The 16,289-nt window shown below is 43.8% G+C and overlaps 1 protein-coding gene across 2 annotated transcripts in view; it reads left to right on the top strand.

The window, feature by feature from the left end:
- Window positions 1-16,289, top strand: part of SEMA7A (semaphorin 7A (John Milton Hagen blood group)) — a 70,418-nt gene that overhangs the window by 30,093 nt on the left and 24,036 nt on the right. For both annotated transcript variants that reach the window (XM_029575328.1, XM_029575329.1), the window contains exons 2-10: window positions 355-491; window positions 2,918-2,959; window positions 3,924-4,019; window positions 4,759-4,843; window positions 5,549-5,662; window positions 7,074-7,213; window positions 9,625-9,803; window positions 10,683-10,791; window positions 14,310-14,499. In XM_029575328.1, coding sequence (XP_029431188.1) covers window positions 355-491; window positions 2,918-2,959; window positions 3,924-4,019; window positions 4,759-4,843; window positions 5,549-5,662; window positions 7,074-7,213; window positions 9,625-9,803; window positions 10,683-10,791; window positions 14,310-14,499 — 1,092 coding nt within the window. The remainder of the gene's footprint in view (window positions 1-354; window positions 492-2,917; window positions 2,960-3,923; window positions 4,020-4,758; window positions 4,844-5,548; window positions 5,663-7,073; window positions 7,214-9,624; window positions 9,804-10,682; window positions 10,792-14,309; window positions 14,500-16,289) is intronic.

The following is a 16,289-nucleotide window of genomic DNA, read 5'->3' as shown; positions in this document are numbered from 1 at the left end:
TCATTATCAAAGAGTGCCATATCAATGCAGGAGAAGGGAGTTTAGCATTAACATTTACCTGGACAAGATTTACTTTCTAATATAGCAATTAATTGTGCTTATCCTTGTGCACTATTGTCTCAGGAAGATGTGCTGTTTCAGATTTTAAGGCCTCACCTAACAGAGCTATGAGAGAGCCGTGGTATATCCTGTAAGTGTCTTTGGCGGATGAAAAATCATGCGGCATGAGGTGGTGCCCCTTTCCAAAAAACTCCCTGCGTGGAGCCTGGCTAGATGTTGACATGCAGAGGTGCTAGTGGAGGGTTAACCCTACCCGTGCGGAAAAAGACATTTTCCCTTCTGCTTTACTTGCAGGCAGCGGGAAGAGGTTCAACTTCGCTACAGAGGAGAGCCACACCGTCTTCTACCACGAGCAAGGGGCGGAGACGCTCCTCGTGGGAGCCGAAGAGAAGCTGTATCACTTGGACTTCAACAGCTCAGCAGGGCTTGTGGTAATGAACTGCTTTCCTCAGCTTCCTTCATCCGTCCCCTGCTTTGCGATGCCTCAGCCCCTGGGTTACCCCCTTCTCCCCCTCCAGACGCCCTGCAAGGCATCTGCCACGGACGTTAAGGGGATGCCAATGGTGCAGGGCAGCGGAAGCAGGGGCCGGGCTAGGGTCGGATTCTTTGTGGAAGGTCTGTACCAAGACCTAGTTTTCCAGCAATGGCTGCAAACTGAGAGATTAAAAAGTCTGATTTTTTTTTCCCAGCAAAAGCAGGATATTTATTTTACCCAGATCCATGCTTCACCTTCCAGGTCTTTCATTTTTTTCTGCCTCTCTCTCCCACCCTTTGTGTCTCTCTCTCTCTCTCCCTCTGTACCTATCTCTTCATTTGCCTTTAAAATATTTGCTTCTTATCTCTTGCTCCCATTCTGCCTGACTCGCTTTCTCCCTAAAAAGGCAGACTTTTTTTTATTCCTTATTTCTCTTCCAACATTCTTGAAATAATCACATATTCTTTTCTTTATCAACTTGCACTTCAGATCTTTTTTTTTTTCCACCTGGCAGTTTCCACCTGCTCCTTTGGACTTCCAGCTCGATCGCAACTAAGGCTCCAATCTGGCGCCATGAAACCTTCATTACTTCATTTTATATCCCTTCACCACTTACGTTAGTAAAGTCACGGCAGCGACAGTGCTCAGCCAGGGGCCGTGTTTCAGGACTTCCTTCCGGAACCCTGCATTCATAGGCTCTAAATCCAGCCACTAGGTGTCGCCATTATACGATACCAATTGTAACCTTCTTGAGGTCAATATTCAAGGCCATTTAGGTAGATATTCACCTAAGTTATCCATCTAATTCTAGGCTATCCATTTAAATGTTTAGTTTTTCATTATTGACCTCCTTATTAGCAATGTGCATGCAAGGTCCTGCATTCACTATCCCAGGGCAGTGGATATATTTGAATATAGACACAAAGGCAGGGAGCTTTACTGAATTACATTGTTGCTAGGTACAATACTGAGAAGCAGTAAAAAAACTAAACAAAATGGGGGAAAAAATAGCAAATGAAATTTAAAAAAAATATTGTTTTGGCCGCATGCCTCCAACTGACAACTATTCAGTTGTATGCAGCACATTCCAGGGCCACAGAAAATGCAAGGAAGCAGCAAATCAGGACAGATTAAAAATATCTTTAACAGCACTGTGCTAGTCTGTAGGGAATTGAATCAGCTCAATCATAAAAGCAGGAATTTGTGCTTCTAGATGGTCCCCAAGTTGGCTGGAACTGAATGTCATGGTTGGGGTGTTTAGCCAGTGCATTCCCACACCCACTTCTCCGTCTGGATAGCTCATTGCAGAATACTGCATCACTACTTTGCTTTCCAGGGGAAACTCATAGGTAACCTTTCACATCACGGGACCGGGGAGAGAAGGGAACACATACCAGTCCCCCACCCCCCTACCCCCCCACCCACCTCTCTCCTCTCCATTATTTCTGGGAGGAGCATTGAAGGATGAGTGTAGGAGAAGACAACGGGGGAACAGGATGGGTAAAAAGGAGAACAGGCAGAGAGAAAAGTGCTGGGACAGATATGGGAGCGGAGACATTGGCAGGTGGTGAGAAAGCAAGCAAGATGCAACGTGAGCACAGGGACACTTGGCAGAGAGAGAAGGGAGAGCAGAGGGACAGCAAGATGAGGAGCATCTGCCGGCAAAGCAAGTGGAGAAGGCAACCACAGGTGTGTGTCAAAAGTAGGGGAAAGACAGAAGGGGAGAAGGGGCATGGACAGGAATGGAGGCAGGAATGGGTGGGAATCCCCAGGTTGAATTATGAAAAGGAGAAAGATAAAGAAAAAGGAATGAATGGAGAATGTGAGGCTGTAGAATGGGTATCTGAGTGAGAGGTTTGGGAATATATGAATGGGGCTGAGTAGCAGAAAGCCAGTGATTGGATGTACCACTCCCTGAGTATGGATAAACTCATTTACTTTGAAAGCCTTTGAATGTCTAGTTAGAAGATTCAGGTACTTTTGCAAATGTTTTTTTTTTTTGGCTGCTTGAGAGCTTTGTGGGCCTATGTGAAGTATCTACAAGGGCTCCTTCCACTATGTGGCATCCTAGGAGGCTTAAATCTCTGCAGAACAGTACTGAATTTATCCTGAACTGTCCTGAGAAGAAATGCCTCTGACCATATATTTCTAGATACTTGGTCACACATGCGGGGTGGAAATTTTGCAGAATAGCATCCATGGTATCAAGAAATGAGAAGACTAGTAAAGCAATACTGACCTTAATGTGGTTTCCCTCCCCAAGACAAACCCTGTCTATGGATGCTTCAGTTGTTAACAGTACATCACCTCCAGATGCTCTTAATCTCACTCTCCCATGGCGATTTAAATTTCATCTCATACGACATCCCCATTCTCTTCCAGGTGGAATTCAAAGCTGAAAATTATGGAAACTGCAAGGGGCAAGTAAGTTGCAATCCTTTGCCCGTTTTACTTCTTCAGGACAAGTGAGAAGCCATGTGATATTTCATGCATTCTATGCATAGCCAAGACGTACAGCTGTAGGCTCCGTATCTGTGTGTTTCCTCTACATTGCTAAGACATACAGCTATGGCCTCCTGCTTGCCACCGCTGTGTGACAATTTATTTGGTGTATGTTCGATATAAACAGGTTACTTTAATCAATGCATCTCACAGCAGAATCTCGGTGACTAGCTTACTGCATAGGAGGAAGTCAGGGGGAGTGGTACCATCCTAAAAAAACCTCATTATTAGATACAGATCCAAATGACACCAAGTAGTTAAAGCAAAACATATATATTTTATTTTTACAGGAGCCTAGATGTAGTCCCACCTGCCTTCGAAGTTAAACAATGTAGGTTAGTTCAATAACAGGCACTTTTAATAAACTGCAGACACCTCCAACGGCTTTAAATTAAATTATAAATATAAAGCGATACAAGGTGCCAAATGATAGACATAAATAGTGTAAGAAGTACACAATATGATGATGTTTGTGTGTGCACGGCTCTTGCCATGGGGATTTCTGGGGGAATGGTAGGCTTAGAAAGCTGAATTAGTGTGGATGGGCAGACCCAGGCCATCTGGTCTCTTTCTGCCATCTCGTTTCTCTGTTTCTGTAAGTGGGAGGAGGTTATAAAGGGGTTAATGGGCCGTCCTCCAGCTCACTGAGGACAGGAGATGAAATCCTGGACTGGCTTTGCAGTTGAGGTGATTCAGACTAGACATCTTTGTAAACGTGAAGATACTTAAGAACAGTTTACCTAGGAGGATGGTGGAATCTCCTCCAGGGCGGTTAGAGCTCCCCCACTACTGCCAGGACCTCCTATACCTGAGCCCACAGTGAGTTCCGTTGGGATTGGGCAGCTCTTATGTTCCTCATTCCATGTTTGTTTTTTTTCTTTCTCAGGTCAACTGTAAGAATCACCTCATGGTGATCGACAAGTTTAATGAGAAGCTGCTAGTATGTGGGACCAATGCCTACCAGCCAACATGCTGGCACCTGGTATGTTCTCACGTGGCGTTTCCTCATCGTAGACCAGAAGCTCCTCCCCCTGCTCCATTCTCTTACTTAACTTTATTACTGAGTTCCCTGACAGGCTGTAGAATAAGGAATATTATTAACATAAATATTTAGATTTATTTCTTTGGTTAGTGAAACACAATATTAGTACTCTGGCGTGCAATGCCGTGTAACTTCCAAAGCAATATTGGTAGCCATGAAAACTTAGCCCAAAATACTAGGGATGTGCTGTCATTTTAAAATTAAAAGGGAAATAATTTCATTTTGTTTCATTTTGCATGGTTTTTCCATCAGAAATGACACAAACAATGAAATAGTATAAATTACAATATTTGGGTAAATTACTGGTATTGTTCATACATGAATAATCATACAATATATACCTGTATATATTATTAATAGCATTTATTACAAAACGTTTTTTTTAAAACACATTAACATCACATATTTTCATATATAACATATCACTCATACTCCACATTCATTCACAACAATAATACAGTTTACAATACATATTGCACTGTCATATAAAATCTCACTTTTTTTTTACCATAGCAGCCTATTTTTAGTTGAATTATTCCCTTATATTCTATTCTTTAATATTCCCTCTAAACCTTTCTTTATTTTACTGTCCTTTAAGCCACTTATTTTCTTGTTCTTCAGAATGCTCCCCAAATACTTCCTTTCTTGTTCTTCAGCATTCTACTCTTCCCTTCTCCAGACGCAGCAAACAAAAAACAAAACACAATACGGACCTGGCTTTTCCCCGTTTGTCCCTGACCAGAATTTCCTCATCCTATTTTCAGGTGAGTCTTGTGAACTGTAATAGTAAAGTCTGCAGGGGCTCGCTTTTATGTAAATGTTTAAAGGCTTAATGGGATTATGAGGAAGCTGCCCAATGGAATTTCAGCCAGCTGTGAGCCCTTGCCTATGCTCACCGTGAGCATACTCCTAGCAGCAGGACAACAAGAAGCAGCTTGGCACTGTGACTTGGTCAAGGAAATAAACTGTGTGTGGGCATGGAATGTCAAACAATGTCCCCGGGCAGGCGAGCACATGCACTTTCCACCCTTGTTTCTGGAATAAGTGTATGTGTGTGCTTTTTATTGCATAACGAGCTGATATTTCCATCACAAAGTACGTGGATATCTTATGTTCGAAAATCAGCTGGATTTGCAGTAGAGTGCCAATTCCGCGCATTGCTGGAAATGTACCCCTTAATTCCTGATTGTAGTTAAAATAGATCCAAGGCTGTGGCGTCTGAATGAATGCACTTCTTGTATGGTAAGTCTCGTGTTTTGTTTTAGCAGGATATGATACCAGCATACAAATTATCCAAAGTTGTATGTGGGCTTATGAGATCACATAGGTCCTTTTGTCCAGTTGTAGGAGACAAGATTGCTGTCAGTTCTTACGAGGAAAGGATGTTGGTGGGGAAAGAAGGGACGGATTACTGTTTCTTGACTCTCTTTCTTTGTTTCAATGTTCCTTGGTTCTCCCTCTTTCTCCAGGTGGGGAGGCTTTTTCTACCATCAATAAATTTCGGAACAATGGGAAGATTCTGCGTTTCCACAGGATTTCTGGCAAAGACACAAACTTGTATACCAATGACCACCTGATGGAAAGTACGTGAGTGGGTGAAGAAGGTTGGAGGGGGGGGGGGGGGTGAATTTGTGCAGAGTTGGGATGTTGAGAAGGTGGAAGGGATGATAATGTGAGTGCGTGAAATGATGGGAGGCATGCTAATGTACCAGGGTGGGTGACGACATGATGAGGACAAGGTGAAAAATAATCAAATTACGGCTTTGTGTTTTTTGCTTTATTATGTTATATATTTAGTGAATTTTTCTTTTATGTATCATACTTCTTATTTTGTTCTACACCACTTTGGGCAGCTCATTTAGGGTGGAGAAGGTGGTAAATAAAATATTTAAAAATAAATTGATAATTAACAAAATTAACAAAATAAAAGGGATTAGAGGGAGGATATGACTTGTTTCATCATCCACTGAGGACTGGTGAGGGAAAAGTGAGAAGGGACTAGAAAGGGGCAAAGCCTGTCACATGTCCTCTGAGGGGGAGGAGTGTGAGAGTCAACATTGCCTCTCATGCAGTTTTCCAGAGATGAGAGAACAGAGAGAAGGGATTTGGTACTGGGGGTGGGGTAAATTGGCTGTCACATGTTCTCTGATTGGAAAAAGTATGAAAATAAGAAGGCGTCAGAAAAGGAGCTGCCTACTAAACTATATTTTGAGGAAAGAATAAGAATAGATGAAGAGTGAATGGTAAGGTTGCAGGAGAACAACATTGGTGGCTACAGTGTCCTCCAGTATTGTATTGGTAAACTGGAGTTTCTCGGTTCAGATCTTGGAAAGATCAACTTATCCATTTATCCTTTTGAGATAGACAAAAAGAGTACCAATTATTGGTGATTAGGAAACTGTGTGTAACCTGCCTCTATGTACTCCGAAAGCTGGAAGTGATATATTACATGTGTATTAGCAGTATTACTATGAGTAGAGGATGCTCCGACTTGGAGGGGAGGAAGCACAAAGCAATCCAATAGACGTGCTGCTCTCCTCTCTTCCTTCTCCTTTTTTATTGGCCCCCTTGGTCCAGTCTCCTGTTTCTTAAGAACATGACAATTGTCATACTGGGTCAGGCCAAGGGACCGCCAAGCCAGATGACAAATACCTGGCAGGATCCCAAATAATAGAGAAATCTCATGCTGCTAAGCGCAGGGATAAGTAGTAGCTTTCCCCAACTCTACCTGGCTAATAACAATCTATGAACTTCTCCTTCAAAAACTTGTCCAAACCTTTTTTTGAAACCTATCCATGCTAACTGCCTTTACCACATCCTCTGGCAATGAGTTCCAGATCTTAATTGTGCTTTGAGTGGAAAAAATATTTCTCCTATTTGTTTTAAGTTCTCTACTTACTAACTTTATACAGTGTCCCAACATCCTTGTATTTTTTTGAAAGAGTAAACAACCAATTCACATTTACCCTTTCTGCTCCACTCATAATTTTATAGAACCCCAATTTGTGAAAGTGACTGTCATTGAACAAGAGGAAAGTTACAAAAACAAAATCTACTATTTCTTCAGAGAGGAGAATCAACAAAAGAATCTGGATGCTGATTTCACCATCTCAAGAGTAGCACAGCTATGTAAGGTACAGTGGGGTGGGAACTTAGGGGAAAATTGCTTTTAAAGGGGTAGCAGAAAGCTACCTACTGGCTAGGTGGTATAAAATCCTTTAAAACAAATAGAGAAAAATAAATATGGCAGGTCCTTATAACAGACAGAGCTGTATTAGACTTCTTACAACATATGATTGGCACTGTTTCTCTAAAGTTCCCTAAGTGTGGCTCTGTTGAAGATCATTTGCCTTGGCCAACTGTGATAGCACTAGCCACTTCTGTAACCATTCTTAACGTTAAGTTGGACATGTTTCTAGAAGTTAATGATATTACTGGGCATTCAGATTTGGTGAGATTCTAATTGTTACGTTCTAATCCAAGGATTTGATCCAGTTGTCTTTTAGAGAAAAAGGAGGATTTAATATTCTATACCTGAGGAGAAACCTGATTAGTTAAGGTTCTGCAGGTTCTTTTAGCCTTTTCTGGAACATCACGTACAAAGTGGAATAAAAATCAAATAATAATGAGATTGACATTCAATCCCACTTAGCCAGATAAGTAAAGACTTATTCTGGCTAAGTGGCGATGGCTGAATATCTGGCTGGGTTTAGCGGCTGCCACTTAACCAGATAGGTACTTATCCAGTTGGGGGGGGGGGGAGGATGGGCATTTCAGGGAAGAGCTACTTATCTGGTTAACATAGTCAGATAAGTAGTGATATTCAAACTGATCTGGCTATGCTAACTAGATAAGTTAGACATGCTCAACAGCAAATCTAAAGTTAGCCAGATAAGACTTATCTGACTAACTAGCAACTTATTCGGCTGAGCCACTGAATATACCGGGTGAGTTAGCTGGATAAGTCTTATCTGGCTAACTTAACTCACTTAGGCCTAGATTGATCAAAAAGCAGTAAATATTAGGGATGTGCATTCATTTGTGACGAAATAAGAAATAGAGAAGACATTTCCTATTTCATCGCGTTTCAGGGGGCGACGAAATAATAAGAAAACCCACGAAATTTTGTGTGGTTTTCTTATCATTTTTGGGGGGGGTGGAGAAAGGGCACATTAAAAAAAAAAACCAAAAACCAAAAAACCCTCCAAACCCACCCCAACCCTTCAAATTTAATTAATTGCAACCCCTGGTGGTCCAGCAGGGTCCCGGGAGTGATTTCCCCCTCTCGGGCCGTCTGCTGCCACTAATCAAAATGGCGCCGATGGCCCTTTGCCCTTACCGTGTGACAGGGGCTATCGGTGCCATTGGTCGGCCCCTGTCACATGGTAGGAGCAATAGATGGCCCATACTATTGAAAAATATGCACTTATTTTCAGCGTTAAGGCTTCGCACTTAGCAAAGCCAGCCCACTTTTACAGAATTCCCATCTCCGTATCCTCCCCAATCCCTCCCCTTTTAAAAATTGACATCGTTCCATGCATTATGGTGCTTTTTGCATGTGTTGAGGTGTTTTTCGCATGTGAAAACGCCTTAACGCGCTTTGATAAATGACCCTGTTAGCTGGATAAGTTTTAAATATTGAATCCAATTATAATAATTGTCCAGATGTGGGTATCCTCCTTATAGGCTGATGTCTTTCTTCCAAACCATGTTCCTAACCCTATGTTTATAACGTCCCTCTCTCATTTCCCAATGATATATCTGCACCAGAAAATGACACCTGTTGTGACAGGGTTGACATTCTCCTGCAAGACTGTCTTTTTTTTTTTTTTTTTATAATTATGTGGAGTGGACTCCTTATGCCTATCATTTCAATGACCTCATGAAGGCATGGGATGTCTCAGGTTGCTCTTGAAGCTGGACCTCTTATGAAATAGCACCTAAATAACAATTCTCCATCAATTTGCTGGAGTTATTGTCATTTTAAGCCCTATTTCTGCATTTTTCTGGCGTCCTCAGCATGTTCAACTCCTCCGAGTTCTTTTAATGTATCGGAATCTCCAGCAAAATCGGAACAAACTCTATAGAAAAATTCTAGCAAGATTGAAAGCACAATTCTGAAAATAGTTGGATAGTATGACAGAATATCAGGGACCTGCTGGACCTATGGAAGTTTATGGATCTTTAGTATATTGTTCTGTAAAGCTTCTCTCCTTACCATTTTTCATCTGTTTGCCATCAGAGGAATTTCATGCACTACCTTTAAAATGTACCTGCTTCCTCCCGTGTCTGCCCCCGCCCTTACTGTGGTCATGGCAGCAAGATGCAGCTCCCTCAGGATCTGCTTTGGATGCTGTTCTTTGTTCGTCAGCACAATGCCACAACATCCACACCTGTGCCCTGTATTCCACATCAGCGGTGCTTCTAGCCTGGGCCAGCCTGAGGAGAAGAAGCATGAGCCAGTTACTCAGCCGAGGTCTCTCGCTTGGTGTATCGCATGGTGACACGTAGCGCGTAACTTCCCTTTGTCCTCTCCTTTTCTCAGGAGGATGGAGGAGGTGAGGGGTCATTTGCTGCTTCCATGTGGACCACATTCCTGAAAGCTCGGCTGGTGTGTGGTTACCTATCCCAGAAGAAATTCTTTAACAAGCTGCATGACGTCTTCATTGTTAAGTCTGAAAACTGGACTGAAACCAGAGTGTATGGCGTTTTCTCAAATCATTGGTAAGAATGTGCTTCCAGTAATGATAGACAGCATCTGGGGATAGAGATGTCGATTTCTGTATTTTAGCACACACGAAAGCTTTCATTTTATTTATTTACCAGATTTCTAATTTGCTTTGCCAAGTAAAACGTAACCAGAGTGCAATTAAACTTAAACCTCCCAGCAGCCTTTGATGTCCCATTCCCAGTCACAGCAGCTTCCACCTCCCCCTGTAATCCTTACTCCTTTTCCTACCCCCTGGTAGCAGCCAAAGCTTAAAGCAAATCCGTTTGCAGCACCCAGTGTCCCTCCTTACAGCCTTGGCAGTCCCTGATATGTTTTTTTTTTGTTTTTTTTTAAATTTATATGACTTTAAAAAAAATTAAGAGAAGCAAAACACGATGAGGTCCATTTTCAGCTGCTATGCAGCTCAGATAGTTGGCCAGATAATCTTATTTACATTGAGAAGCACGTTCATGTTGCTAAATATACCCATCTATCTTAAAATTAGCCAGAATTTGTATTTAAGTACTGCTCTGTCCATGGTGCTGATAACTGAATTATCCTATGGCACATACATCAATTAAATCTATTTTCATCTTGTTGATCTGGAATCTTAGAACACTGCTCACATTGTCCATTGATCCCTTGTTAACAGCAACAAAACATTTGGAAGGGGAAAGGGAGGGATCTTCATCAGCAAACTGCCCTAGGTCATCTGAAGTTTCAGCCCTGCTGTATTGGGAAATGAACCCTTCAGGAACATTTTGGCAGCCCCAGTGCCATGGGGCCATGCTTATGCTTTGTCAGCTTTGTTAATACTTGGGGGTGACGCATTGGCTTGTGACTTGAAAACAACGTGAGTTTCACTTGCTTACTTTGATTATCCATGTCTATAGGAACTTTACTGCCGTCTGCATGTACTCCATTGGCAACATTGAGAGAACTTTCAGAACCTCACCGCTGAAAGGCAATAACAAACCACTGCCAAGCCCTCGGCCGGGAGAGGTAAATTCTCATCTCTGCTTTCAAAGACATGCGAAGGCAGAATCCATAGTAACATAACATAGTAGATGATGACAGATAAGAGCCAAATGGTTTATCCAGTCTGCCCAGCCGTTCCCATCTACACTGCTCTAATTAAAGATGTATCCCAGCTGTCAGCCACATAAGGTTGACCTCCTGCAGGATATGGCTCATTTTTCCAGTCCATTTTGTTGTCTTCACTCTTTCGTCTTCTACCATTCTAGGTAGATGTGCATTCAAGTTCCCATAGGTAATCAACAGCTAGGGCTCCCTCTGTGTCTTTTTACAACCTTTCAGCTCTGTCCTTATCCCAGTCTCTCGGCTAAGCATGCGTAAATTCTGTCACAGTAATCATTTCTTCCATCGCTCCTGGCAGGTAATTGCAGGCATCTATCACATTTCAGTAAAAGAGTATTTCCTTAGATTTCCTCTGAACTTCCATTGTTCCCTGCAGCTTCATATTATGACCCCTTGCCCTTGAATTTCTTTTTCTGTGGAATCTTAGACCTTCTTTTACTTTAGGAAGGACCTACCTTACATTTCAACATTTCTATTATATTCCCCCTTTCTCTTTTTTCCTCCAGGGAGTACTTTTTGAATGTCTTAAATGTCTCTGTGTAAGGTTTGGCAGGCCTTGTAGCATTTTAATATCACTCCTCCTCTCCATGTCTCTGCAAAGTCTCCAGAACTGAACACAGAATAGATGGGGTCTCACTAATGGCCTATAGAATGCCAATATTATCTCTTTTTTTTTTCCTGCTGTATAAATTCTGTCACAGTAATGGCTTCTGCCACTTCTGCTAGGAGGTTATTACAGGCATCTACCATGCTCCTCTTCAAGGTGCTTTTCCTCGTATTTCCTCTGAAATTCTTTGCACTCTCTAACTTCATATCATAACCCCTTATTTGGGTATGGTTGGTCTTTGTGATTTTATTGTCGCAGCTGTTCATTTCTGTTCACCACTTTGAATGGCTGTATGTCAGAAATGCGGAATACACATGTATTAAATAAATACATAAACCAACGATACCTCTGTCATCTCTTTCAAGTTCCTTACTAGAGAAGAGCCACTCATCAACTTTAAGCCCTACTCTGGGTGCCCTCCCTAGCTGATGCTGGACCACAAGTGTGTGGTGAAAGTTTTGTACAAGATCAGGACTTTGCAAGTGTCTGTGTTTCACAGTGCAAGTTCTTTCTAAGCTTGTAGTAAGATGCACGCTCCTCATTTTCGGAGTCTTCTGTGCCAGTACTACTGGATAAAGTGCTCCTTAATTGTTCTTTAATCCAACTATAGTTCATGTCTAAGTCCAGTAATTTCCCCTTTTTAGAGATGTGAGTGTAAAATTTTTCATTTCGGTTTGTTCATTCAGTTTGTGTGGTTCACTGATTATGTAGAGATGTACAGTGTTTTGGGTTTTTTTTTTTTTCATTTTGTTTGTTAGTGCACTCTAAAAATTAATGTGCACTATTTTGATTTAGCACACTAATTACTGCGCACTAATTTCTAACATTCCAAGGCACCAAAAGAGCAGCAAAGCAGCACCAAACAGTGGCATGAATATTCCAAGGACTGTGAGAGGAATACAATGATGCCAGCAGTGGCAAGAGCTCTCGAAGGCACCATGAGAGAACCAGGAGCAGGCTTGGCAGTAACAATAGCAGAACAGCACTGCAAGGTGCTGAACCAGGAGAGAGGCGAAGTGGTCAGAGAAGGCTGCTGTTATTTAGGGCCAAAACACCCCATTTAAACCAATATAAAGACAGGGTGACATCAGGCCAGGCTGCAATAATTCTATAACAAATCCACAAGGTGCAGAAATAGAGAAACAATAGAGAAACATGGCAGAAGAAACAGAGCAGGACTCAAATATACAACAAAACAGCAAGGTGGTGAACCAAGAGAGAGGCAGGGTGTTACGCTTGGGCTCCGGTCAGGAGTCGTGAACACCACCCAGCAGGGTGGCTCCAGGTGGAGAGAGACAGGAAGCTAGAAACAGTGTCAGGTTCCAGGCTGGGTCAGGGCAGGCAGCAAGTATCAGAGTCTGGGTTCAGGCTGGGTCAGGGCAGGCAGCAGTAGCAGTGTCTAAGTACAGGCTGGGTCAGGGCAGGCGGCAGTCAGCAGTGTCTGGGTCCAGGCTGGGTCAGGGCACAGTAAGCAGGGCAAGGCAGGTCAGAAGGCCCGTAGACCACACACACACACACAGAAGGCCCGTAGGCCACACACCAATAGCGGGGCAAGGCAGGTCAGAAGGCCCATAGGCCACACACACACAGAAGGCCCGTAGGCCACACACCATAAGCGGGGCAAGGCAGGTCAGAAGGCCCGTAGGCCACACACATACACACAGAAGGCCCGTAGGCCACACACCATAAGCGGGGCAAGGCAGGTCAGAAGGCCCGTAGGCCACACACATACACACAGAAGGCCCGTAGGCCACACACCATAAGCGGGGCAAGGCAGGTCAGAAGGCCCGTAGGCCACACACACACAGACAGAAGGCCCGTAGGCCACACACCGTAAGCAGAGCAGGCAGGTCAGAAGGCCCGTAGGCCACACATACACAGAAGGCCCGTAGGCCACACACCGTAGTCAGGGCAAGCAGGTCAGAAGGCCCGTAGGCCACACATACACAGAAGGCCCGTAGGCCACACACCGTAAGCTGAGCAGGCAGGTCAGAAGGCCCGTAGGCCAGGTAAGAAAAGCGAGGAAGAAGGCCCGAAGGCCGCGCAGGGCAAGGCAAGGAAAGGCCCGAAGGCCGCGCAGGGCTAGAGCAGGGAGCCCAGGTGAGCTCGATGCCGAAGCACCGAGGGAACTGTCAGGCAGGGTTATAAGGGCCAACCCAGAACATAGAGTGGACAGGGGAGATGGCCTGGGCCTGTCAGGAGAGCCAGCACTAGAGGGACCCCTGGTGGTGAGGCGGTTGCACTGCAGCCAAAACTGTAACACAGGGAATGAGAACTGGCTAGGGCATCAGGAGCAGGCTGAAACGTAGTAGAAGGGAAGGCTCCAGGATCCAAAGACATCCATAAAGGGGCAGGAGAGGAAAAGGATTTTCTTTTCTTTAGTTTTGGTTTTGGGTCCAAACTTAGCTCCCCAGTAAGAGAGAGGCATAGCAGCAGGAAGAGTCTAGGCCGCAAGAGTGGTACAACAACACAGCAATGATCTGAACCTGGCAACACAGCAACTGGCAACACAGCAAGGTGTTGAGGACAAAAAATGTAGGCATTGGTTCACTGTAATCGGAGAAAGTTCTTTTTTTACTCAACGCACAATTAAACTCTGGAATTTGTTGCCAGAGGATGTGGTTAGTGCAGTTAGTATAGCTGTGTTTAAAAAAGGATTGGATAAGTTCTTGGAGGAGAAGTCCATTACCTGCTATTAAGTTCACTTAGAGAATAGCCACTGCCATTAGCAATGGTTACATGGAATAGACTTAGTTTTTGGGTACTTGCCAGGTTCTTATGGCCTTCCCATGCTTATTGCCTCTTTTTGATTCAGTGTCTTATAGGTGGACAACCAACACCCACTGAAACTTTTAATATGGCAGATAGTCATCCTGAATTAGAAAATGAAGTGATGCCCATCAGAAATGAACCATTATTCCACAGCCACATCCATTACACGAAAATTGTCGTAGATCAGGTGACTACAACAAACAGGGACTACAATGTCTTATTTTTGGCAACAGGTAAGTAAAAAAAGATGGTATAATAATTTTTTTTTCTGAAGGGTTATTTGTATTTTACTCATTTTTATCAGACTCTTATGTGTTTCTTGGACGAGCGAAGATCCCAATCTGTAAATCCAGGGCTCTAGTAAAGCTTTCTATTAGGTTACTCTCTTAAGTATGTCTCTCTTATCAGCATGTCCCATGCTGCAAGCAGATGCCAACCAGTCCTCCCAAGCTTTGAGCAAATTGTGTAAGATTTGTGGACTCTTGTTGCTGAGGGGAGGTTGGCTTAACCTCCCAAAAGCTGGCGGGACTGGGCTGGTGTGAGACTGGTCTAGGGCTTCACCCCTACCAGCCCCTTTCCCCTTAGGTTGAGCCCTCGAGTTCCGGGGATTGGCAGGACTTAGGCATGAGTCTCGTGGAGCGTAGTAACGAGAGATGTCCCGGTCATTGCTAGGGTCAGAGGCGGGCAGCAGGCAAGGATGGTCATGGTCCAGTCTGAGGTCAAAGGCAGGCAGCGGGCAAGAATAGTCTGGTACAGGCTACGGTCAGATCCTATAGCAGTCCGAGAGCAGGCATGAACGACTCTGGAAGGATGAGGACACCAGGACTGGAAGGTCAAGAGAGGCTGGACTTGGAGAGACCAGGCAGGCAGTCAGACAGAGCTTGGAGAGATGAGGCAGACACTGGAACGCAGGATTGGGTGGTCAGGAGCAGCAACTCACCACTGCAGGGATGCAGGCAACCTGCTGCTAAAGCATCAGTCTTGTGTACGGCTGGGGTTTAAATACCCAGCCATGTGAAGAGGTTCCCACTGTGGACCCTACAAGACTAGGTGTGCGCACCTAGAGAGGAGCATCAGAACGGTCATGGGGGTAGCGTCTCTGCTACAAGGCGAAGTTGAGCATTGCTGGATTGGGGTGATTGTATCGGCTCAAGGGGGCAGCCCACGAGCTGGCAAACGTAAGATATTGTTTCTGTGATGTACTCAAATTCTGCAACTCTGTTGGAAAGGAGGCCTGAACTTCACTTATTAGCATTGTAGGCTGTCAGAGTAAGGGATCTATGTTTTAGATATTTTCTTGAATTGGATATGCAGGTGAGTATTGTGGACATAACATTTTGATCACTTCTGGTGAGATGACGGTTTCTTAGTACTGGTAATACATACTGCTTTGATTTAGGTGAACACTGTTCACTGTGGAAGGGCCTGGAGCAGGACCACATTAAACAAACACAAATAAGATTGGAAGTGAGGTAAAGCTCAATCGATTTTCAGAACAGTGTGTTTGTGAGGAACTAACTAAACTTAAAGTAGATAAGGCGATGAGGCGGGATGGGATACATCAGAGGGTGCTAAGAGAACTTAGAGACCTTTTCAATGCTTCTTTAGTGTCTGGAGTAGTTCCAGAGGACTGGAAAAGGTCAAATGTGGTTCCAATTCATAAAACTGGAAGTAAGAAGGGGGCTGGGAACTACAGACCAGTTAGCCTGACCTCTGTGGTGAGCAAACTAATGGAATCGCTGCTTAAAGAGAGGATAGGATAGTACGAGTTTTGGAATCCAATGGATTGTAAGATCCGAGGCAGCATGGTTTTACCAGAGATAAATCTTATCGGACGAATCAGATCAATTTGGATCAAGGGAAAGCACTAGACTTAGGGGTAGATTTTAAAAACTTGTGAGCGCGTGTCCATGTGAGTGTGCTACCTGGCATGTACATGTGGACACATGATTTTATAACTATCGTGCACAGGGGGTGCACATTTGTGCAACCTGCACTCACTGACGCCCACGGCCTTCCGCAG

This window comes from Rhinatrema bivittatum, chromosome 13 (assembly GCF_901001135.1).
Source record: "Rhinatrema bivittatum chromosome 13, aRhiBiv1.1, whole genome shotgun sequence".
Classification (NCBI taxonomy): Eukaryota; Metazoa; Chordata; class Amphibia; order Gymnophiona; family Rhinatrematidae; genus Rhinatrema; species Rhinatrema bivittatum.
Note: the sequence above shows the minus strand (reverse complement) of the source record. Positions and strands in the feature narration are given on the sequence as shown.